This window comes from Spodoptera frugiperda, chromosome 25 (assembly GCF_023101765.2).
Source record: "Spodoptera frugiperda isolate SF20-4 chromosome 25, AGI-APGP_CSIRO_Sfru_2.0, whole genome shotgun sequence".
NCBI lineage: Eukaryota > Metazoa > Arthropoda > Insecta > Lepidoptera > Noctuidae > Spodoptera > Spodoptera frugiperda.
In genome coordinates this window covers 4,120,891-4,148,204 of record NC_064236.1, presented here as the reverse complement: position 1 = coordinate 4,148,204, position 27,314 = coordinate 4,120,891, and the positions used below count along the sequence as shown (strand labels likewise).

The 27,314-nt window shown below is 35.8% G+C and overlaps 1 protein-coding gene across 1 annotated transcript in view; it reads right to left on the bottom strand.

The window, feature by feature from the left end:
* The window catches only part of LOC118262721 (sensory neuron membrane protein 2), a 121,795-nt gene that overhangs the window by 78,068 nt on the left and 16,413 nt on the right, over positions 1-27,314 (bottom strand). Inside the window, exon 3 of the mRNA XM_035574292.2 lies at positions 26,280-26,421. Within this exon, the coding sequence (XP_035430185.2) occupies positions 26,280-26,421 (142 nt within the window). The remainder of the gene's footprint in view (positions 1-26,279; positions 26,422-27,314) is intronic.

Genomic DNA, 27,314 nt, shown 5'->3' with positions numbered 1-27,314 from the left:
CGTGCGAGTGGGTGGGATTTCTACCATGAAACGGTGACGCCTCGCCGATTGTCTTGTGGTTCGATGATGGAAAGGACTAGGAGGAATCAAGTTGTGCAATTCCCCCGCATACTCTCCGAAATGTATCCGGTAAAAAACGGAAAGGATACATGAATACGCTGCATTGTGAAGCTATTTATGTACCCTTATACTGACGCCTTGAAAACAACGCTTGCGCCACATAGCCGCGACGTCTGCGCAGCGTGTACGCTTATCGAACGCCTACGCTGGTCAAGCCGCTCTAAATTTAAGCTACATTGTAGTGGGCCCACGACTAAAATAATAACTTAAAATCATAACTTAATTAACTACTCCTCAATAAAGTTGACACAAAGAAGGTACAAGACCTTTTAAAGAAATCTTGCTAGTAATCTTATTGAAGCTTTAATCTTCTTATACTGCATCTCGTGACGTGAAATGAGGTCCACCTGCATTGTGGCTAACGGTCACAAGTAATAGCACAAAGGATTTAATGTAGGTAGGGCACGGATAATAAATATTGTGCTCTGAGTATTGCAGGGGCTACTATGTGGGCAGATAATGAGATTTTCTAAGAACGTCATCTAATAGACCGTGAAGAAATTGAAGCGGTCCTTGCACAATATTGTACCTAATCATGCCTGTAATAAGCTACTACTTAGGGTGCAAAATAGATTAAAGAGTTTTTGTAATCACTACACCGCTTAAATACTATAAAAAAGTGTGACTTGTTGTGTTGAACCCCCAATTGAAAATATTGAAAAATAGCGAATTTTCGGTAAAAATAATTCAGAAATGTTTTTTTTTCTCACCAAAACATTATCAAACATATGAAAAAAGTAATGATTTAGTTACCCAAGGTTTTTTTTTGTTTCTACGACGTATACAACCTTTGATATCACATAAAGTAAAAAATATATTAAAATAGCCATAATTTTTAACACCCATTTAATTTTTTTGGCGATTAATTTAGATGTAGTACTCAGCCTTAACGGCTTAGAAGTCCCACCCCTATCACATTGTATAGGTAAGTTTCAAATCGCCAATCCACATTGAGCTAGCGTAGTGATTAATACTTAAACCTTTTCCATGCGAAAAGAGGCCTTTGGTCAGCACTGGCCACTTGGGCTTTTGATGCAATGTTTTAAAACACTTGTACGTCTAAGATGCTATCCTACTCTCTAGCTGACTGCTACAATGGCCACTGATAAGACAAGTAACAGACTGGACGTAACGAACTGCGAAGGCTCACGGCTATCTAATAAAATTTTATTCTAGAAATCCCTTGCTTCTAACGTTCCACTTCTAAACTCGGTTAGCTTGATATAAACATCGTCAGTTAAGTCTTTAGTTTGTTTGTACGTTACAAATACTTTTTTGTAATTTTAAATTGTAAATATTTTAGTTTTGTTTTAGTCATTGGGATTATTATTTAGTCTATGTATTATTTATTCTTTAAGTATAACATTATATGTTATAGTTTATTTGTGATATTATATTCTAACAATAAAAAATGTAATGAATGTCTGATATCTGTAATTTTATATGTATACCCAAATATATGCAATGAAAGTTAGAACATTAAAAAGTGATTAAAATAAAACAATGAGTTTTTCGTTGCCCCACGTTGGGCGCCAATTTTAGGATAAAATTAAATGTTTCTTTGCTGACAGCTATGTCCTGCCGCTACAATAATTATTTTTTATATTGTATAGCCCATTTATCGAGGAAGGCTATATGAGTTATAAAATATCACACTACAATCAATAGGAGCCGACCATAAAGAACGAAACACCCAGTAGTAGATAGACAGATGAAACAAACCGATATCGATGATGTTATTATGTAACCTTGAAATTTAATTAAAGTAAGTAAATCGTACTCCTTAAAACAAAAAGTCCATAGTATGCCGGGAGCGCAGATCTCCGCTAGTCACAATGAGTTTTTTATTGTGTCTCTAAAATAGGCATACTTGAAGACTTGTTCGTCAACTGGCGAATGTCAAACTCGCGTATTCATCAATAGGGTTTCTTTTAATTTTGCAGCTATATAAGAAAATAATAACCACTCGCCAGTTGACGAACAAATCCATACAAGAGGTTAAACTAAATAAAACACTATACACAATTCAGATAAATTTCCTGCAGTTTGTCACAGCATCGACTGGGGATCGAACAAAGTATCAATTAGTTCTTTACGTGGGCGAGGCGAACTATTCGACTGAAACAAACTCGGTAATGTTCTGACCTAATTACTCGCCGGATCTTAGGCAACGACTAATTAGTTCGTATTCGGGAAACCTGGGCACAGATGGTAAACGAACTGCAGCTCATTCGAGATAGAAACAAAAGATAAATGGTACCTTTAAGCGTTGTATTGTTAAGCTAGAATGTAAACGTAAAATACCTATACTATTGCTTTAAAAATTAGCTTCTGCCCGCGGTTTTGCAGGCATTAGTTTAATGTATACCCACATATCGACTGTTAAAAGGCTAATTGAGGCAAGCGACATTTTTTATATTGAGTTATATAACTCAGGAATCAGCAAATTTTTCTTTATAGAATGACGTGTGAACACAAAAAATGTCGCTTAGATCAATAAAAATAGGCTTTTAACCGTTGATATTATACATATAGAGAATACGTAACTCAATTTTTATTCGGCAGTATCCGCTCTTCCGACATTTCACTGGATTTAGCTTAGTGAAATGACGTATCAGTAGAAAAATCTTCGATTCGAATAGTCAGTATTCGAATTGAAGATTTTTGTGCTCGATAGTCCATTTATCGAGGAATGCTATAATAGGCTATAAAAGCTCACGCTGCGATCAATAGTAACTGAGCAGCGGTAAAATCGCGCAGGAGTACCCATTAGTTTAATAATAAATCGAAAGCGACCTCGAATCATCGAAACCATTTAATTTAGTAACTGTATTTGGTACGAAAAATAAAATATTCGTTAAAAAAAAAACAATTTAATTCAGCGTGTTCCAGAGTTACATTATTTATTTGTACATGAATTTTGTTACATTATTTATTTGTACTAATTATATTTATTTTTAACGTACCGTTTAACGTAAAGCAAACTCGTACTACAGGTACATATTACAATGCAAATAAATGTGTGGAATAAATGTCTGGAATGAAACATAATTACACACGGTACATTTTTATAGTGTAGTAATACAAGCAAAGCCGCAAGTAGATACTATGGATAATGGAGTGATATTATTAGGTACAAAGGAGGGTCAATCTCGAAACTTGAAGCTGATCTCAATGCACAGAGAGGTTAACCTGAAGTTGTCTGTGAGGACAGAGCATTGGCCAAATTGATACCCTCTGTATAATTACAAGGTGTCTCGACATTGGCTATTTAACATGTTATACTAAACATTGTTTCTGATCGGTTTTACTTTTGTAAATGACTGCACGTTTAACGCAATATATGCGAGAAGTTGACTTAGCAATGAAAATGCTTTTTTTTTCTTTCAATAAAAATCTTGGTTAGCCTTTTTTTGGGCGGGGAAAATCACCAAATGTCTTCTCCCGCCTTGGGCGAGGCCAGAGGCAGTCGAATAGACTAGACCAAGAAATAGTAAATAATATATTATGAAAAGAAAAATAATTATATCCTAGGCGAAACAATGTTCGCAGGGCCGGCTAATTATTTACTAAAGATTCTAACAGTACGTAATCAAAGGCATGTAATTAACAATGTTATCAACGATTGATTGCTAGAACAACTACAGCTAATTTGAACCACGCAATGGAGACGGCTATGTGTTATTACGGAGACCGACTTAAACCCTTAATGCCCCCATTAAGGGTTTCATGTCGATTTTAAAGGCAATTTCATGGCGATAAAGGCAATTTCCCAAGCAAAGGCCTGCTATTAAAAACGGTTATATGTCCATTGACGAAGAACGGTAATTGAAACGGACTGCATAGTCGATGCGCTCCTAATGAACAGAGCAACGACCGCCTACAATATGTAGCGAAACAGGGTATTTATAACAGAAACAGGGTATTAAGTGTGGGAAAGCCATGCTTCGGTACGAATGGACTGGCTCGACCGGAGTCATACCACGGCCTCACAGAAAACCGACGTGGAACAACGCTTGCGTTGTGTGAGTGAGATTACCAGAGGCCCAATAACCCCCATCCCAATCCCCGATTCCCCAACAACCCTTAAATTCCTAACCCTCAAAATGCCGACAACGCACCTGTAACGTCTCTGGTGTTTATATTATTCAAATATAAGTAAAAAAAAGTACCAAATAAAAGTTTTAATGTTGAAACCTAATCATAGTAAATAACAACTTTAATTAAATTCGTGCAGCACCCATCTTGGATTTTCATTTAATACTTAATGTCGAATTAGTTAAAAAACATTTTCGTTCAAACGAAAGCTCGCAGATTGAATTATTTAAATTGCAAACAGAAATGCATTGGACGCAGCGTTGGTAGCTCAGATTCAATCAACAAAAACTGGGAGCTGTTCTAAAAAGCGTCATCCCTCTGACATTTAAATTGGTCATCAATCAATTCAGTATTAACGCTGAACTGGGCTCCGGTTCAGTGTTCAGTGCATTTTAATTAAACTCCCACAAACAGGCAGATGCGAATCTAGGTTTCAGTCCGTGTTGAGGGCGGGGCACCACTTTTAATGACATTTCCACCTTTTTTAGTCCCCATCCAGTAGATACGTGTGCCACCTAAATTTAAATCGAACGAGTTTCGCGCTGAATTGTGGTTCATGTGGCTTTGACCATATTCCCTGAAAATTTTCGGGTAAAATCGGTAAATCGCAACTATTCGCAAGTACCATCGAGTCGGGACATGGTTTAAATTTAAATTTTCACGTTCTCAACTGTCGATACTTTATTGCTTTCCGAGTGGATTAATGCGGTGATACACTAGTTTATAATTAAACAACTGAATTTACCCCTGTAGGACACAATGAAATGACAAGTGAAATTGAGAGAAACGTCATTTTGATATTGAAAATATCTTCAAAGAATACTAATGAGATATGCAATCAAGGCGTTTTTTTAAAATAATTATGTGTATTTGAAAACTTGGCGTTTGGCCATCATCGCGTCATAGCGTCTACGTAGTAAGATAAGTTTTTTATTATTTTAAGGGATGGATAAAATATTCTACTAGAAAAAAAGAATCAAGCACTGATCTAGGACCAACAACACTCAATTAAATAGAACAAACAGATCGTTGCGGTCAAACAAAAACTAATTAAGTACGCTGCTGTATTAATTTACTTTTATTGATTAAATCAGCTGCGAATAAAATTAACATTTGCGCGGATGACAGCGGGTGAATGATGATCTGTATGTTATTTACAGACGGCTGGACAAACACCAATGGCTGAGTATTATAGTGTAGTTTATTCAACGTGTAGCAAAATACCCATATACATCAAGAAGCCCTGATGAATACAGGTTGAATAGAATCTCTACACAAAGTTTCAGCTTAAAATACGTTTAAAAAAAAATTAGTACCAAATACTTGGTATCGCATAGTTCTTGATTTCAAATCATACAAACGTGTCACAACACTACAGGGATCACTCGCTAATATTATGAAACATTTCTTCTGTCAATCTGATCGCCTAGTACCTGATTACCAAATTTTGATTCGCGCGCCAACGCGATTTGAAAAATTCATAACTTGGTACCATGAAAACATGAGTTTAAAAACCCTTCCCGTATCGTTTGTTATGTTATCTAGAAACCGTGCAATTGATATGTATACCCCCTTTTTGTTACACGTTGTATAGTTAGATAGTTACACGTGTATGCGGTCGCCTGGGGGCCGGATAATGACGGCGACCGTCAGCTCCCTGTAACACCGGCGCGGTTACAGTTTCCGTTCTCAACTGCGCTCATGGCGAAAACAAAGAAACTTCTTCGACAAGCATCTTAGAAAACGGGGAAAGCGTTTGTAAAGTATTGTGCGGTTGTGTGGCAAAGTGGCAGCGCTTGCTATGCTTTATTATATTCATGAAATGAGCCTACTCTTTTACTTAAGGGCTAACTTACTCTTTTAAAGTACGCGTGCACAGGCCCGCATCGTACGCAACGGATTTTAGTTTGTCTTGTATAGAAACACATACAACTGCGTCCACTGATCCGCATCGTACGAACCGCATCAGCAATTCGATGCATACTAATGACGTCTCACTAATATATCACTTGACAACCTATCGAAATTTCACCTTCATCATTCTTGAAACTGACGCAAATCTATTTTTTCCGTAGCAAAAGTAAACAATCAGGTGTAATGAAATCCCTATAACATTAGGATCAACCTACGCCACAATGGTTGTTTTGACTAACACAAACAATATAGATATTATGTTCTAGGTAATTTAGTCAGTATGGATTATTGGTCCTATTTTTGTTACTAAGCCCTTCTCTGTAGAAAGGACCGGGAGCCTGCCCACGCGACACATGCCTCATATTCTCTATTCGAATCTAGAATATTCCTTTGTCCTCTTACGTGTCACGTGTCCTGCCCTCACAACTGTTGGTATGGGGATATCTTAATATTTTTCCACATGGATAGCATCGCATTAAAAGTCACGTTCGTTTTAAAACAATGTATCATTAAATGGTACATTGTACGGCAGTATATTGTTTGAGACAAATTTTGTCTCAGAGTCATTTAATGGTTACTTAACCTAGTCCTTAGCAATGGTTTTCTATACAAAATTGTTACTAAGGAATAGATTAAGTCATTAAATGACTCTGGTTGCGGCAGATAGTCTTTTAATAACGTCTCTTTAGTTTATTCGGTAGTCTAAATCTTCAAATGGGAAGTTCATTATAAGCGAGCAGAAATAGCTACTATTGAACAACAATAAGCATGAATATTACCCACAATATCCGAGTGTACTCACACTACGTGTCTGTTTGCATTACAGTTTGTTCCAAACTGATGGCTTCGCATTTTGCTAATGAACTGTCGGTAACTCGCTACCACATCTCAATAATGTTCAATGCAAGTCCTAACAATGCATTTCGGACATATTTCAAAAGCTCAGGTGTACTCAAAATACAACGTCTGCCAAACAGTCCATTAATAGGAAAGAGGTATTATCAACGTACGGTTAGGCTTCCATTGTTCATTAGGAATACATTGTAATTGATATCTTTCTATTGTAAATGCCATTTTGTTTGTAACTTTTCTTAGTTATATAATTATATCTCAATGAAATACTGTTTTTGTTGTTGATATAAATAACAAATAATTGGGTTTGGTAGATCAACGGTTAAGTACAAAGACGACCTATAAAGAAAGAAGGCGAGCAAAGTTATTCATAAATACTAGTGCACAATATAAAATGATATTGATATTTATTATTACTAATATTTATTACTAATATATCTTCAATCCACTCAGTTTCCATTAAAAAATTAAAAATACACAGGAAAGACTTTGATTCCACAAAAAAATACATGTACAATACTTTTAATGAGACGCCAAGTCGGACACGAAACAAAAAAGTAGTCCTCATCCCTGCTTTAATTTAATTACCAACAGTAAATGAAATGTTTTTCTGCAACTGTATCAAGGTGCACTCGCGTCGAGACGGAAAAACAAAAGGTACAATAAAAAAGTAATGCTACAAGACTCGATGTGTACCGCACTATCTTCCAACACAGTAAAATAGGATTTCCTGGTCCAACGCCTGGCTGCTTGCATCCAGCATTCATTTTAAAAATATCCATTTCTCAATAATTTAATCCTCGGAGAGCGAGAATTTTATTTCACAAGCCGCAGCTGTCAGGCGGGCTATGTAGGAGTATGCTGTATGTAACTAATGTTGTAAACACGTTGCATTATCGATTCTCTGCCCTTCAACACGGAATTTTGTGGGAGGTGGTGGGGGCCCACCTTCCTCTTAGTAACTTTAGACTAAATCCCTGTCATCACACGAAACATGCTTCAATATTAGTGCTTTGTAGCATAACGTGTTCGAGAGCTACGGCCAAAGCTTAAATGCACGTTTATAAAGTACTTACGTTTCACTTTGTTGTTAGATTTTCAGGGAATAGGGGCTTAGTCCGAACAATGCTGGTACTATGTACTTGGAACTCGTGTAATGTATCAATGGACGGTAATAGGAAATCTTCACAAAGCGAACGGTTACCGTACAATGGGTTTATTAATAGCGTCTCGTGTGCCGATAAAATGAGATAAAAAGTTTTTGTACAACGACAGCGGCTAAATGACTTTAATTGAGTTACGAAGTGGTTACCTATTGGATTCGTTTTTTTACCTATTGGGTTCAGTGTTCTGATTTGGAGCTGCGGACTACCTAGCAGGTTTACCGGTGCTCTGGCTCGAAAAGCACGAGTAGGAACGGGGTGGTTTTTATAAGTGTCTGACACTCCCGCTCGCCTCGCCAAATGCGAGAGAAGTCATTGGATGATTTTCCCCCCTTAAAAAAGGGGTTCAGTGTTATAAACATTAAAATAATTTAACTTTTTGGCCACTGCTGTAAAATAAGTGAATTTTTAAGTCACAGAGGTTTCATTAAAACATTTCGTACTAACCTAGTTTCCCTAGAATATAAAATTAGGTTGTAAATCAGTTTGCTAAGCGAATCGTTTTGATCGATAAATGTTTCTCATTTACTTTGCGTCTAGAGTCTTTTGGAATTAACCAAACAGCAGTAAACTGCTGTTGGGTTAATTCAAAAAGATAGCATAGAAGGCAGCAGAGCACTTAATTAAACGAGAAGTGTGCATGGTACTGAAGTTATATGCTACGTAAAGACAAATTAAAAAAATATATTAATTGTTCGTTGTATCTTCAAGCCTTTTATCCCTGAAGGGGTAGGCAGAGGTATACATTATGGAACCTAATGCCACTGTTCAAGGTATATCCACTTTTCATCAGTTATAAGGTGTTTTGTATTATTAGTCACAATGAAGAAGACTTGAAGCAAATACAATGAGAACATATCAGAACTGGATTGTCCTTTAGAATAATGCATGGCATGACACTTTACAGGGACCGCGAGACAAACCACGCCCCTCTCTATTTTAAAGCTAGCGTTCCCATACTACAAAAACGTTTTCTCTACATTTTAGTGTGCCACTTTCTGAGCGCTTATAACCTATCTACGTCTTTTTACTTATTATATTATCAATGGGCAGGGTCGTCTTTTGTGTCACTGTAAACAATCACATTATGGCATCTCCTCTTTGTACTTGCTTCTTGGAAGTAGGTTAGTATGTGTTAATTAATAATTATTGACATAATAGAGTACCTACTAGTAGTTTATATTGCTTCACACTTCACACGCAGCACCTTACTAATGAAGATTTACACGTTAGTGTGTGTGATTAACAATTACACTGCAGACGTAGGTCCCTGCCGCTGCCGAGCCAAGCTCTGTACAGGTTCAAACACAATTAACAACGCAGAGTTTCCTTAATTTATTGGATTGCCAACTGCATTCACAACCTCCTGCCACCCTATTTTCTAAATGTCACTACCAAATCGTTTATAGGAAAATTATGTTTATATCAACATGGGTCGCTTAAATTTATTCCTTATCTCTTCGCTTTAAAGCTGATTCCAATTCGTCTGACCTAATGTGCAATAAATACACAGCTGAATAACTGCAGCGCTCCGTCTCCCCCAAACAGCTGTGTTTAAGCCCCAGTGGCCCAGTAACCCGTTTCTCCCCTAGATACAGTTTGGAACTCTCTGTGCAACAGTAGACAACGCTACCCCATAAATATAGCGAAGTTTCCCTTCATTTTCAAAAGAGCGACGGGCTTTGAATTTTTGTATAATAAAACTGGGATGCTGCACCATTATTCGCTTAGAAATGAAGCTTATTTGTTAGCGGAACGTAGTTTCGTGTTCATTTCTCTTATTTGGATTTCAAAAGTTGGCAAAAAATACGCTTTTATAAGGCACTAACTAGAAATGGTAGAATCTCTTCAGTTTTATTTGCAATTATAAATGGACTTTCATTGAATAGTTTTAGGAACGTAATTTAAATCTCATCCGGAGTGTTTGCTTTGAGTACCTATGCAATGTAAAATGGATGTTGTACGTAACTTGCTAGAATATTTCTGTGAAGCTATTTTGTCACTGCACCTGCCTCCACCGGGAGGGCCCCCCCTCCCGGGTGTCGAAGATGCGAGCTCTACACACCCACTCACCCGTCCCTCCTGACACTCGCTTGCATCTAAGTATTTTCTGTTACCAAAAGGAATTTCCTCATTCAGTGTAAGATGTGACAATAATTGAATCGCGTAGGTAGTAGGGTAGTAGGTACAAGACACGAGTATGAGAATAGTTTAAATATCAAGAAGGTAACACTACATTGTTGATTTTACAGACGTAATACTTTCGCGTGTTAATTAAGACTGACAAAATGTACTAGTAACATCTCTATATAGATATAGAGACTTTGATCTTGTATTATTATTACCTGATTTTTTTTCGATGAAACAATGGAATATTAATACTTAAGTACACTTTAAAATCTACTGCGAAAATTTATTTGTTCAAGCTGTTGTTAGTCTCAATAGGGTATTTTTTTTATTTTAGTACAAGACGGGTTTTGTACATTATTTTAAAACATTAGACACGTTTTTTTTTCTTACGAATACGGAAACGAATACTTTCGAAGATATATTGATTTTAAATATCGCGTGGCGTCACCTAGGTACCTTTAATACGCAGGAATGATATATTTGCTACCGTTCCTAAATTTTGTTTTATTTTATCTAAGTATTTTTATGTTATATAATAAAATACGTGTCTAATATTTTTTCATTACCTAACTGACTAAATAGATTTTTAATTTCCATATTACATCATCCCCTATTATGATCGTATTGACCCTTGCATCTATAACCAGCCAGCGGCGATAATTATCGACGGCCATGTTTTTCTTAAAATAAAAAACATGAGGAGCGACGCAGTATAATTAACATGTTAATTAGTGACAGTGTGGAGCCAGCATTCGCGTTCAGTGTACTGTGAACTCTATGTATGAGGAAATAAGGGCGTGTCTATCTACTATAAATACTAAAACATTTCTATGAAGAACGAAAATAACTTTATAAAAAAAGAATCTTAAAGTCATTCAGAAATTATTTTCTAGAAAACAATTTGTTCTTCAAAACTGAGATAATTTCGTTGAGAAAAATTCTATCTACAGACACTACTTGGAATTTTCTCTCCTTTGTGCTATTATAGCGACCTCATTCCTTTCTGCACTATATTTATCTTCAATCTTTGTCTTTGAAAAGAAATTACTTTATTTAATGAAGATGCACTGCCTGTGGCCAAGCTTTGCTAAAGATAGTAATATCGTATAACACAAAGCTGCAGGTTTATTCCTAATGGTATTCTTTTATGTTTTTAATGACACCTCTATAAAAGAAAATGGCGGACTGCATTTCTGACTCGTGTATTTTCGTTTTCATTTATTTTCATATCATTATCGTGAAAACGTGGTGGAAACTAAGAATATTAAAATGTGTGAGTGTATTTTTTTACGATCCCGTATCTTATACACGTCCATATACCGGGGCTCTGGCTACAGCAAGCAGGAATAGGAACGAGGTGGTTTTTAGTCAGTAAGAGTCTAACACTCCCTCTTGCCTCGTCCAAGGCGGGAGAAGTCATGGAATTGGATATTTCCACTCAAAAAAACAAACCCTGCCAGTAGGTAGAGGTCCAAATATATTAATTATCTTAATTAATCCAGATACTTTTTCGTCATCATTTTATCATGATTGCGGTATCTGGCAGTTGCAATAATCAATCGATAATACTGGTATCGAAATTTAAACCGATAATTCGGTATCGTATTCGATATTATTTATCAAATAATTGGGATAATTTTGAAGTGTTATGACAACAGCTAGGGCTGTTATCTGTTAGGATCCTTTACAGCACCCGCACGCAATCAATATACTCAACTGCTTGTACATGTATGCAGATATTCTCGAACAAAGATATAAATTATTTATATATTCTCGAATAGGTAGAAATAGCGCGTAGTTGAATTGGTGCATGAACTAATATACTTATGTTACTTTGTATTCCTTCGTCTACATTGGTAGGTGGAAAACTGGACACTCCGAGACGACCTAATCAAGCCATATAATTCCTAACTTATATGAAATTTAAAATCTTATAATGAGTAAATAGATCCAAATATGCGTTGTCACTTTTAGATATCGATCAAAACTTGCAACCATAGGACACGCTCCACCGTCATAATTGGTTTAATATTTCAGCAGTTAGCTGTCAGTTACACTATTTAAAACCTCGCACTGCCAGGCTGCAGGAATAGACGTGTGAATATATAAAGAAATTCTAATCATGAAGAGCTTTAGTAATAATAGAATTCTCTAATTGACAAACCGATAGACAGAACAGGGGAGAAGGGTTTTTGATAATAATTTTAAAACCTCTGAATATTTTTAGTTCCTCATTCTCTCGTCACTGCATGCCATTAAATAACCGTTAAATTTGATTTTTCACTTCAACACGTCCATTTTCATATTCGTCGATGATAAAAATAAACGCTGCAGTACAAAGCTGCATGCGCTGTACCTTTATTTATCTTCTGATCAAAAAGCAAGCAATGCATGTTGGTTTGCATTTTATTTCGAAAATATTCCTTTACAAATATGAACACAGCGGAAAAATTGATAAAAATATACATGAAACTTTGGAGAACAAAGGCAGGGATTGGTTTGTGATATGTCGAAGTATTGTTAGTAGTTTTGCTGGAGTCTCGGGCCCGAGCTCGCCGGCCGTGGCAAAGTAAATATGTTCTAAACAATGAAAGTTTCTCGCGGCATAAGCAATGCATGTTCTTGTTATGAACTATTAAACGAGTTGATGAAAGTCTTCGGTCGCTCGGCTGAGTTCAAGCGGAGCTATTGTTAATAGTGCTGAACTCAGCTTCAAGATTTTGTTAAGCGCTGTTTGGTCTATTCCTGTTGTATTCCGAAGTATTATCATTTCGAACCGAGCTACAAGTTCGAGGATCAAGTTGCTGTCAAAACTTGTTTCTGGCGAATCCTATTCATGAAATTTCGCTTCTGTTTGCGTTTTATATTTAAAGTTTATAGATAAATAGCTATTATTATGAAGCTGAGTTTGGTTTGTCTAGTCAGAGCGCATTTATATTTTTAGCAGTTTGAGTCTAATTAAAATGTGGAGATAATTTTGCGAAACCATGATTTATAATTTCAAGCCAATACTTAATAAGTTATCTTTGATTTAATAAGATGTTTGGTTTTTTTTACTTCAAAATTCACATTCACTATCCATTTAAAGTGTGGTAGAGCCATGCTGCGGCATGAAAGGACCGGCTCGACCGGAGTGATACAACAGCCTCACAGAAAACCGACGTGAAACAACGATTACGTTGTAAGTGTGATTAATGGAAGCCTAATTAGTAATTAGACTTCCAATAATCACACTCAAGATTGTGTAATTAGTAATTACACAATCTTGAAGAGAAGAGACAGTTTATTGTATATTCAATACTTCATGTTGATGCCCAATTATTATCAACATAATATTTTTTTTTATGTTGAATGGGCCGACGTTTGGCCGCTATCTCGCCTGATGGTAAGTGATGATGCGGCCTACGCTGGAGCACAAATATTACAATATTATAATTGCTACAACATAATAAACTAACAAAGTACACTACAAACGGTCTCGTATGAACTTTGAAGTATACTTGTTCCTCTAATAATGTGTTGTGCAGGAAAATTACTCGGGCGTAACATGCAATATTGCTCAGGCAACAACCGTGTGCTACATATGTGCAACATATTACAACTTATTAATATTAAAAATGCGAAAGCTTGTGTGTATGTTCGTTACTCGTTCACGTCAAAACGGCTAAAGGGATCGGGATGTAATTAGGAACAGGAGTAGGTTATTGTCTGGAATAATACTTAGGCATTTTTATCTCACGGGACTGCGGGTGGAGCCGCTGGTAGATTGTATATAGGAGCAGTTATCTCCAGAAATCTCACGAGAATGGGAACAAAGCTCTTGACTGCACGGTTGGCGCGGTGGCTAGGCAACTGGCTGCCGCACAACGTGTAGCGGGTTCGATTCCCGCACGGAGCAACTCTTTATGTGATCCACAAATTGTTGTTTCGGGTCTGGGTGAATTTGTCTGTTTCTAAACGCACCCACGATACAGGAAAAAATCCGAGAAGAGAGCAAAGTTTATTTAAAAAAAAAAATAGTTGAAATTGGGAATCTCTACATATATCTAAAGTCTGCAAAAGTCATTATTCCACGCGGACGAAGTCGCAGAAAAAAGCTAGTGTTAGAATAATTTTGAATGAATTTTCATCAAACTCTTAACCGTTGAGGAATTTTGTCTTCCATCATCAGCACATTGACATGAAATGATGATAATCAGATGCAAATGGTTGAGAATATCTTTATGTAGTTGTCATAATAAACGTAATTATGTGCTTATAATTTGATCTCCCCGCCCGCGATTTCCCCGCGACCTCAGCATCAGATGCTGAGCAAGTGACAATAGTACCAAATCTAAAGTATACCCTACCGAAAAAAATTAATCACGAAAATTCGATCAGAAAGAAATAAGTTATTGAGTTACAAATGTACCCTATTACCTAAGCAGTAAAGATCCATTCAACTTTTTATTATTTTTGAGTAAATTAAGTTTAAAGCTAGACAGATAATAAAAAAAGATATGGTTAAAACTATACAAAAAAACTTAACTTACTGTAAGGTAACTTTAAACTTAATTTACTCAAAAGTAATAAATTGTTGACTGGATCTTTTCAGCTTAACAGCGTCTAAAATATTCGAAGTTTCGTCAATAAAACATCGTTCAAGTAAATAAAATGCTTATAATATAAAAACTACTGAACCAAACTGAATATTTTTTTTTATGAGACCAAATGTAAACAAAATCGAATCACACAAATCGGTATCAAACCTTGGCATATTCAATGTATACGAAAAAGATACCGGCCGAAAAAGGAGAAGGTTCTCACTAAAAAGGTTAAAAATAAAATTAAAACTTACTTCTAAACAATGTTTCTAATGCCCCAGTTTAAAAAATATAATACTTCAGCAAATAATAACAAACTCCAGTACAATTTTAGTTCCCTTGTTCTAACTAGATGGCGTTGAACGGTTTCTAACAAAAGCTGAATCGCGCTATGGTTTCGTTACACGCTCCCGTATAAGGGTCGCCGCTTTGCTCCCCTCACTTTGAAGATTCAAGAACGAAAACTCCGAAATGTTTGCATAATGGTGTGTATTTTTGAAAGGACTGACTTCGGTCAGTTCTAATAAATTATGAAAAAGCTTTAAAGGCCTATCTCACAAAGAATAGTTAAATAAATAGGTCGATCTTTTATAGAAATTATGCCAAATTGTATGTCAATCAGAATAACTTACTATTCTTTGATAGCATAATGAAGTGTGAGCATAATAAATATTACATATACATAAAATAAAAATTAAAAATCAAATATTTTTCCTGTACTTACTCACTTACATAAATATACTTCGATTACTTCGTCAGGAATATTTGAAAGTAATTATATTTAGTGCAAACGAATATAACACATTATTTTCCCACGGAGGAAAAATGAGAATTTATCAATGATCACCGAAATTAGTAACAGCATTTCAAAAATATATCATTTGTAAGAACAAATCAGTTGTTTATAAGTCGGTTCCTAGATGGCGTTGTACCGTCGAGCGCTATTGTTCCGTTGCCAACCCTCTCAATATATACCCCAGCTTTACACAATTATAAAATTTGTTTACCTTCTAATTTTTACTAGTGTAGCGACACTTATGTGTTAAAATCTTTCCAAACTATTTGATTGTAGCGGCACTGGCCACTAGCATTAGCACGTTTGAAAGCTCTCCTCTTTTGTTTTTTCAAATAAGTTTATAATAGTCTAAATAGTTTGTAATATGTGTATTTTGTTCAAAATATAATATATAACTAAATACCTTATTACGGAATTTTATTGAACACATTAACCACACAGGAGTGGAGAGCAAATATGGCCCCACTTGTTTATAATAAGTTACCAAATAATGTCAAGGAACTACCACTAACAAAATTTAGAAAGCATGTAATAGAAACAGAATTAATTTTACGAAATTGTTATTATTTAGTACAAGAATTCTTAGATGATAAGTAGTATTATATTATTTCTTAAATGTAAATTTGCATGACAATTTAGGTAAAATGTACAAGGGACTTAAAATTTTTGTATCACCTAATTACCTACCTACATTATTTGCAGATAAAGTAATCTATTCTATTCTTATACATATGAATACACATATAAGTACATTCTAAACTAAGTTACAAGTACTGTTAAGTTTAAAAAGTAAACAATAAAGTAAATTTCAAAACACCTACTAGAAAAATACACATACGTAGTTACATGCCAGAGCTAGCGCTACAGGGTGTGCAAGGAAAGTAGCACAGTGATTGAATTGTTGGTCGGAGCTTGTGGCAAGAACAAAACGTTCGTTTAGATCCTGTCCCCAGATGTTCAGCCTGTGTAGTGGGGGGTACAGCCTCGTCGAGGATCCATAGTTGGACGGCCGTTGTATGTGACGTGTTTGTAACGATCGTCTGAGTACATTTTGTATACGCATCGAACGTGATCCTCGGATATGTGAAGAGCCTTTTATTCGTGCGCTGTTTGTGCTCGCTGTTTTGTAAAGAAAGCATTTGAATAGTTGTTATTGCGATGGATTGCAAACATAGATCTTATGTTTTCTTTAGCAATACATCGTGTTGCGTTTGCTAAAATAATGAGAAGCTTACAAAGATTCTAAACAATATTTTTTATGGAACTGACAGATCACCTGACGGTAAGCAATCGGCGTAGCCTATGGACACCCGAAACACCAAAGGTATTACAAGTGACTTGGCGCCCATTAGGGGTTAGGAATTCAAGGGTTGTTGGGGGTATCGGGGATTGGGAAGATAGGAGAGGGGGCAGATTGGGCCGTTGTTTCACGTCGGTTTTCTATGAGGGCATGGTATCACACCGGTCGCACCGGCCCATTCTTGCCGAAACATAGCTCTCCCACACTTAAAATGGCTAAATTTGTTGTAGCAAAGACATCACGTTACCTACATATACTATAGTAGAGATGGACAAAGAGAATTTCCTTTGCTCTAAGCTTGTGTAACTAGGTAACTTTGTGTCAGTGTGTGGGTCGTGCGTCACTCTCAAGACAAAAGCATAGTCCAAACTGAAATGTGCATAATAATATAAGTTTATGAAGGAGCATAGCACCAACTAAGGTGTGGTGGTGCTTTTACTAAGGTGGAACGTATAAAAAGTGAAACGAAAGTACCTCTGGGAGTAAGAAAAAGATTTATTTTAACGCAAGTAGGTACTACAGGAGCAATAATGGCTAATAACGCGTATCCCATTTCGAGTGCAAACTACTACGTTCAAACGACTAGCTATAAAACAATACCTAGTTACCCGACTGCCAAGGAAGGGTTATGTTTTTTTTAGGTATAATCTTATTATCTAGTCTTAGTCTTATCCCCTCGAAGTTAGACCTACAGCACGCGTGATAGAAGATAACACTCACAAACAGGACACTGTTATCTCTTCTATCTCTATTTATCCGATTACACATTACGAAGTCAAACTAATCAAGAAATTTACAAATTAATTTCAGCATTTATCAAATTCCTTTCTGTATTAAATCTTGCATAATTTTCGTGTCTCAAGTAGCAACAACATTGTGATAAGGTGAAATTTAGTTCATAATGATATGATATCTTTAAATAATGTTTGGATTTTAAGACTTAAGGCCAAAAGATTAGAGTTTCAAGTTCGTTGTAGTGATTATTTTGTCCTTATTCTAATTTTGCTTGAGGCCGTTGTAAAATGTCATTTTGTTTCCCTCTCGTATACGTCATCACATGGTGTGGTTTTCATTGTTTTCATTGTGATGTCAGGGCTCTAGAGCTCTTGTCTTAGTGCACAATAACAAAAGTTCTGTTCAGGACATAATAGCCGTGATTGGAAAGTATACCTACCCATATATGTTTACAATAATGAAAGATGTATGCTATGTTAATACGGTTTTACTTCAATGTTGAAACTTTTCTTTCAATATCAGCAAACGGGGTATGAACATTAAAAATGTATTTAGTCCGTCAGTTAGGTAGTTGAAAAAATATTAGACACGTATTTTTTTAATTTGTCATATAAGATAACAATATTTAGATAAAACAAATCAAAGTTTAGTAGTGGAAGCATATACGTCATATTTACGTATAAAAAGTACCTTCAAATCGATGTATTTCGAAAGTATTTGTTTCCGCAAGAAAATAAAAAATACGTGCTTATTATTTTAAAATAAACTACAAGACAGGCACAAAATTTTAATTAGTCATCTAGCTTCATTATGACAAATAAACAACAACTACATAAAACTTTATCTCAACGAACAGACAGAAATACAGTAAAGAGAAAGTTACAGAGATACAAACTAAAAAGCTTGTTACATGAGAGCTCACGAAATAATTGTAAACATCAAAAGTTTCACTGCACGAACTCTCAGCTGCACATCTCTCTATACAACCGACCAATTAATCGTGGTCTCGCTTCATACGATCTTTGCACACATTCGACGGTTATTTTATACTGGTTGTGCATGGCTTTATGTGACCCGGTGTATATCATTTTGATTCATACGTTTCCCATTTTGCAGGAAACAAGTGAAACTGCGAAATATTATATGTATTCATAATATATTTATTATAATAGAGTATTGTGTCGCTCCCGGTCAGGCTAACGGAGTTGAAAAGCCGACTTTGCGAACATTCGCTCAAAAAGAGTAGAAACAATAAGTTTTTGTTTTTGCATGCGACGCGAAGCGACCGCGACTCGGGAGCGTTGTATTGTATTATTATATTAATTTTATAGAAATGAAATGCATTTTAATTTTTACCGTATTGTTATGATGGTCTGTTTTTTTTGTGGTGCAGTTTTTAAAGTATTAATTACCAGGATGTTATTCTTATTAAAATCTGTTACCAAGTAATTATATTCTGAGTTCGCAAATTACCTATAACCGAACTTTAAAATGTCATTTGTTTTTTTAATGGTCTGATGTAGAAATCGTCGCTGTTCCTTTACACCCGGAACACCAGAGGCGTTGTAAGTGCGCTGACAGCTTTTTGAGGGTTAAGAATTTAAGTGTTGTTGGGGAATCGGGGATTGAAAAGATTGGGAAGGGGAAACGACAGGTAATTATGCCTCCAGTAACCTGAACAAAACACAACGCAAGCGTTGTTTCACGTCGGTTTTCTGTGAGGCCGGTCGAGCTGGTCCATTCGTGCCTAAGCAAGCATGGCTCTTCTACACTTTTCTTGAGGGGGATAATCGTTCATTGACTTCTCTCGCCTTGGGCGAGGCGAGCGGGAGTGTCCAGACTCTTATTGACTAAAAACCACCCGTTCCTACTCCTGCTTTTCGAGCCGAAACTCCGGCGCTAGGCAGGAACGCTAAAGTTTAAAAAATTCCACATATTTATAACCAGGTTACCTATGTGACTGCCTATCAGCTATCACAAATCAAGTTGTTTTGATTTAATCCCTTTATTCCGTGTTCCGAATTTAAATTTTAAATCCGTCAACCGTTTCGCTGCCACCGACCCGTCAAAAATTGCATCCGAATTTGATTTTCGAATCCTAAATCACTACCTGGGTATTCAGTTTTGGGGTCGGTCTACACTACAGTTTAGAACCGACCATAGTGCGTTTCTGATTTACTTAAATATTTTTTACTAGTTAAATTGAACCAAAACTTGGTTCTGAACGATAATAATTTAGAATGACTATTATTATTTCTTGTGTATAAATCAAATAATCAATCTCTCCAAACCAATTTTGGCCTTGGTGAATTGATTTCGAATTTTGAAAGCTAGTAAGCTCTTGATCTAACTAATTTTTGAAGTGAATATTCAAGACAAGCCAGTCCTCCCCTCATGCGATTATTGAATTATTGCTATCTCGGATAAGACCGCACTGAAGGCGATCGTGATTGGCACTACAGTGTGCATCCAGGCTTAAGCTTGGCGTCGCAAACACCGCAACTGTCGGATATCAAACATGGCGTCGAACATAAATTCTACTATTTAATAATTCAACTATTAACACATGCAGATGCAATTTCAGATTCAATGCAACATGCAGATTTTAGATGCATATTAATAATGTATTTTTTTAAATATCGAGTGATAAAAAGAGTAGTAAATTGTAAATCGAGAGAGAAATCAATCGTTTTTATTGGCCTTTAGACGTTTTAAAAAACTATCTTGGATGGATCTTGTATGGACGTTGAAATTATCATACTTTACTACATTTGAAAATAATCAAAATAAGTTATTACTTAGAATAAAACAAAAACAACACTAATGAACATCTTGCATACAATGAAAAGTGTGCCAGTTAATTATGAAGTTACAAAACGGAGAGCAGAGCCTCGTTAGAGTTGAGGCGTTAATTGGTCTCTCACATGTCAACACGACTCGGACGGGAGACAGGAGATGGGAGGCACGGAGCACAGAAACCAGAGCTCCCGACGTCAAATGGGAAACAAATTCAACAACAATATTCCTGCACCTGGCTTAACTGCACTTAGTTTGTGTAACTACTGTAATTGGGAGGCTTCCGAACTGAAAATAAACTGTTTCGGCTTGTGTTGACTCGTGTGTTGAAATATTTATGGCGATTCTATTTAGTGAATATTAATGTAACGTGAGTTTTACTATATTTATGAATGCAAAAACTAAGTAAGAAAATGCGACTTCTAAACTACAAAAGGCTAACTAACTTAACTTTCTAACTTCTAAAGGCTAAGTATTACCGGAAATCTAGAAAGTGTGGAACTAATTTTGCACTTGGCTACGAGCCTACTAGTGCACCATGTACTACGACCGCGCCTACGCGGCTACGCTCTACGTAGCTACAACAATGCTACGCCGTAACTACTACGGCGTAACGCTACAAGCAACTGTTCGTAGCGCATTAAAACTTTTAATATAGCAGCGTGTTGTTTCGATTTAATCACAGAACTTGCTTAATGAACTGATACATGATAGTATGTGGAGATTGAAATAGTACTACTTGCAATACAACACTGTGAAGTTCTCATTATTGTTTGTGTATCAACACTTGGTTTTCTGAAGGCGAGATAACCTTTAATATTTTGATACTTTCATGTGATAGAACTGTGGTATATTTTTAGAAATAGAGGCGGTAATTCTCAGAATCCAAAACCTTCTGAGTAACTGATATATCTATGAAATCCTAGTTTTTAATTAATCTAATTAACCAACACACTAGCTACGATAATTAGCATTGCAGGAGTCAACTAGCTAATTACAGATAATTAATGCAAACAACACAATCAACTAAATACATAACTGTTACGTAATTGGTTCGTGTGTAACCAGAATCTGATGGTGGACCAATTACAGCCATGGATCACGTGTCACGATAATTTTAATTAATCTCTGATTGGAAGAGGTTCTATATCAGGATCTGATGGCTATAATGTACGATGGTTACAAACAGATAGACACAGATACACATGCTTTGTAGATAATGGATCACAGAGGTGTTCGATTGTCTGATTTGAGCTCGATATGGACTCAATAGAGTAATGCAGATCGGGAGGTTATTGGGGGAGGCCTTTGTGGCTTTAGACTGATATCAGGATGATAAGGACTGATGAGTATTGTGTCCTAAGCTATGTACTGTATATATATTGTATTTATATTTAGAAAGAACTTTTGTAATTACTGTTGTAAGTACAGGGTGTAAACGGAACGCTCCCGAAAAACGCTACAATTATTTTTGTATTTTATAATTTTAATCTTTTAGTTTTCGTGTTATTCATGCAACATCAGCCTTGGCAGTTGATTACAACTATTATTACATAAAATAAACATTGAATTTAATTGTTCGAAAATAAAACTAAGAAGTTTTTTACAATTAAATGTTGGCGTCAAACAACTCCCAAAAACCTGACGCTAACGTGACAAGTCACACACGACATTTAATTTCCAAATTGTAGGACTGCCTAGCGGGTTACCGGGACTGCGGTTCGAAATACAGAAGTAGGAACGGTGTGGGTTTTAATCAGTAAAAATCTGACATTCTATCTCTCCCAGGGCGGGAGAAGTCATTGAATGATTATCCCTCCTCAAAAAAGGAGTGGATAGAGGTACACAATATAATAATACATATACAATGTAAAAACCATGTAATTCAGTAATAATTATAATTTAGTGCAGTTGTCCATTGACACGACTGAAAACGACGAATGCATATTTCGAATATACATTTCTGCTTAAATAGATTTTCTACCTCTAGAGCAACGAATGCCGCATTCCCAGACGGTATCAAGATGGTATACGACACAATACGTATAGATATGCTATTCATATTGTGAGAGGAAGCGACGCGGAGCGATTATTGCGCCTGGCAGGCTCTGAATAAATACGTTAAGGCAGGTCATGTACACGCTTCAACGCGAGTGATGACGTCACACTAAACAGTTCTAACTTTACCCACGATATGAGTTCCTAGTACTGAATCTTGGTGTTTATTGTTATTCTAGATACAGTACATCTATATACATACTTATATACATGTAATAGAATTGTAGAAAGGTCAAAACTCTAGATACTTTGATTTTTTTAAAGGTTACTTGATTGTTGAAGAGAAATCTTAATAATTTTTTTCTGTTCGTCTGTATGAATGAGGGCTGAACTCAAAAAGAAAGAAACGGTCCTATAGTTTCACAACTTAGCTATTACTTTTTCGTAGCATAGCGACATAACACATCTCTGGCGGAAATGCACCCTCAGTCTTTGTCTTTGCGAACGCTTTCTGAAACGAACGGTCAGATCTCTAATTGACAGAGATTAGAAAGGAAGGATGGTTTAATAATGCAATCTAGCCGCCATCCTAAGCTTTCATTTCTTTTCTAAATAATTATATTAGATATGTCTGTCAATTTAGTTCACTAAAATTCTTTTTGCAGTGCATGTCAAATTCCCAAGCTTGGCAGGCGGCTGCTGGCGGTAAGCACTTAGACAGACTCTCGCTATTTTCGCAACGAAATTCGTCATTTCATATTCACTAAAAATGGAAAATTCTAACTGATCTCCATTAGTGCATTTTCCACATGATTTTATACTCAAATATTTTAGCTGTCCGCTTTTAAATTTTAAATTACGTTCCGTTTTAGCGTATGAAATGGACGGTATAAAAAAATTGCATTATTTTTTACTAAAAAACCTCGTTTTACGTGCCTAAATATGGAACGTTCGTGAAACCTAATTTTAATCTATAAAACTATAAAAAGGCATAGCCTTTTAGGTTTTATAAAAATATATATGTATGTGTATTAATAAATAATTAGAAAGATTATGTAGGTAAATATAACAGCTTCAACAGGGATGATGATGACATTAAAAATCTATTTAGTCCGTCAGTTAGGCAATGTAAAAATATTAAACACGTATTTTTTTGCAAATGCATCATATCTACGTATAAAAAATACCTAGAAGTGGCATTATACTTATTTCAAATCAATGTATCCTCGAAAGTATTTGTTTCTGTATGAAAATAAAAAGAATGTGCCTAATATTTTAAAATAATCTACAAGACGGATATTAAAATAAATAATTCTGTGACAAATTATTAGTTAGTTAGTTATAAATTATTGCCTATTCTAGAAACAATTGAGAATATCAAAATCTGAACCGCATTAATACTGTTTGTTTGACCTGAAAAGCTAACCTGAAACCTCTTGTTTACCTTCAGTAAATAACCAAATAAAAATCTTTCACCTTCATTACACACGTAGATACCTATAAATCGATGTAAACACTGTTAAGAAATAGCTAAAAATGTTGATAAAACACTATCTATATAACGCAATTGTAATCTCTTCGTAATCTTGTTTAATACTGATAACTACTGGTTAAATGTTTTTCAATCCATTCATGTATTGAACAAATAATAACCTATTGATTAATAGATAGTCTTTACAAATAAGTATGTTGTCAAGTAACTATAGAATATAACTTATGCAACGTCTCGCCTTTTATCCCCGAAGAGGTAGGTGGAGGTGCACATTATGACACGTAATGCCGCTATACAATGTACACCTACTTTTCACCATTTATGTTATAAGTCTCATATACTGAGCATAATTCCAGACTCCGTGCTACTACTGAGACATTTTCGTAAAAAAAAAACAAAAAATAATTTGCCCAACCCGGGAACCCGAGACACCTATTTACATAATACTACTACTATATAATACATAACACTACGACTAGACTTCGAAAATTAACCTTTATAACCGCAAAGGGGCTTAAACAAGCAGACCGTTAAATCTGGTAAGTGATTGGGCGCTGAAACTCCAAACTAAGTACTAAGTTATGTACCTATGTACATACACACGGAACTCCAGTCAACCTAACCCCCCAACTTGTTGCTTGGAAATTTCTACACCAAGATAAGACAGCTGTTCTGGCTGCCGAGCCAAAATTAGCTCACGCCAACGCGACAGACGAAAATCTTACGTAAGGTAAACTTAAATCTTGTTTTTCTATTTATAAAGGCAATCAGAGATTTTTAGGACTTTACAAAATTCGTACTATTGAATCAAAATTAATGAATGTGTAATCTTATGGTATATTATGTGTATAGAAGAAGCATAGACGCTATAAATAATTATTACTAACCCACACATCTTATTTAGACTTAAAAAAATGGAATAAACTTTTTAGTCGAATGAAACAATGAATTTATTTTAGTTATCTTAGTCTTTTTCACGTCAAAATTATATTTTTTTTGGCAAAATGTCAAAATGATTATAAAAAAAGTCTAGATGAGGAATATATAAGTATGTATGGATGAATAAGTTTTTACACGTAGTTGATAATTAGTAAGGCCGAGATGTAAAGTGTAACCCGAGATGTAAATTAAAGTGTGTTACTAATCTTGTCTAAAAACATAATTCAATCGTATTGTTTCACATACGTTATTTAAACTCAACTAGACTATAGAATAGTGTCGATAAATACATTATTACTGTTACTAAAATACCCTGAATCGGAGTATGAAGGTTTGGGATGCGAGACAGACATAATTTTGATATTTAATCGAAGCGACGTGTGATTGGCAGAGCACATTTAAAATGGATATGGTAGCTGTCTGCCTTCCACAATCTATTAGGAGAGGGGACATGCTTTATTCATACGATCTAAAGTACACTAAAAATATCGTGAAGAAGTACCAAAGAGCAGACAGACGACTTATTGCCCACTCAGTTCCAATCATAGCATAACGACATTTCCCCTTTAAAGCTCACTGATATTTTTTCCTTTTCATTTTCTTTGATATCGTTCACTTTGCTTTGATATTGCATTTCAATACACTCCGCCTACGCAGCGGAGTATCACAGGGCTTATACTAATTAAATGAGAAAAATATTCAAAGTAAGTTTGCAATTTTTTCAGAGAAATAATGAACTACATTTATAAATTCGCTGTAGTTTCGATCGCTGAGCAATTTAAAGCGCGTAGGCGTCCTACTTGCATTTCATTTTGGCCCCGTTTCGTGGCGCAGGTGTATACATACATAAACATATAGTTCACTCGCATAGCATAATTGGACGCAAGCGTGTGCTAGCCGCATGTAATAGAAGCACGCATGATTTAACCCTATGTAGGTGCCAATTATTATGTTACTGTGAACAGCACAAAGGGCTCATTAGGTCCCGTACAGATTGCTGTCGGATTCACACGGGATTGCGGAGAAGAACATCTTTGCTGCAGAGATACCTACATGCACATAGATATGAAATACTGCATTTCCATTGGTTCCTAATTAAGTCATGTATGGTGTGGAATATTCAGTATTACAAAGTTAACCAAATCAGGAGCCATACAATCGACGGTCTGCAACACGCCCTATGTTATTATAACAACAATTGCGACTACATAATTGATTTTCTGCTATTGTTTTACCAGGCAGTGGAGAGAGACAATATATTCGTAGTATAATGATTTGACCACAGGTAAACATTGTTATACCTACAATATTATGAACAAATCAATAATACAATAGTAAATAATTGAATAAAATATAAACTTACGTGGTACGGCACGTTGATGATGGTTAGTACATCTTCTTCTGTGTATGGGTATGAGAGGACCGGGTCAAAGACGAAGTGTTCATGTCTCTTGTACCTGATTACATCGCCGTTCATACCGAGTATCTCCCGAGTCTGGTGTAACCTGGAAACAAGTTGCCATCAAATGTCTGTGTGCATAGCGTGTACATTAGCCAAGGTGCTCACTCAGGCACTCGCTGTCTACACGCGTTGCTCGGATAGTTTAAGACATGACTGAACACAGACGCCCAACAGGCAACAACACAGTAAATTCCTCCGATCTGAACCACATACAAGACCGGTTATCGAAATGTTCAAAGCATTTTTCTGGATCAGTATTCTTGTCTCTTAAGTAAAGTGGCATTTTACATAAGATTTTTAGAAAAATAATTTATTAATCCCTCAGTTGAGGAGGATGGGGAGGGTGGCTAGATGAGTACGTCAGCGTGGGGGCGCGCGCGGGGCCGCGTCTACCTCACCACCCTCCAGCCCGCCCATGCCGCGCCCCCACATTGCATTTCTCTTTTACATTTTATTTAAAAATAACGCACTCTGTTGCTTTCTCGCTCGGAATGATAAAAAAATAATGGTGGAACCTGATCTCATGCCGCCTCGCAGGCTCAATATGACTCTTTGAAACTCAAGCTGAGGGGTTCGGGGAAAAAGTATTCAGCAAGTCAGACTTCTATTTATAGAACAATTTTCAGCTGAAATGCATTTTATCTGACGAAGTTTAAAAATGAGATCTTTCGTGATATGACTTCTTACTTTTAGTAACAATTAGTAAAGAAATAAAATAAAAGTAAAACTATTACTTATTGTTACTTTAAAAAAATGACAAATTCCGAAAGACAACAGAAGTTTCAATTTTAAGAATCGTCGTTTTGTGTGCGGTTTTTTATATAAACCCAAAGTCAGAAATTAAAAATTATATCACATAGAACAGTTAATAAAATTGTCCAAACTAGTTAGCATAAAAAACAGTTAAACTACCCAAGTTTACAAGTTAGATTGTAA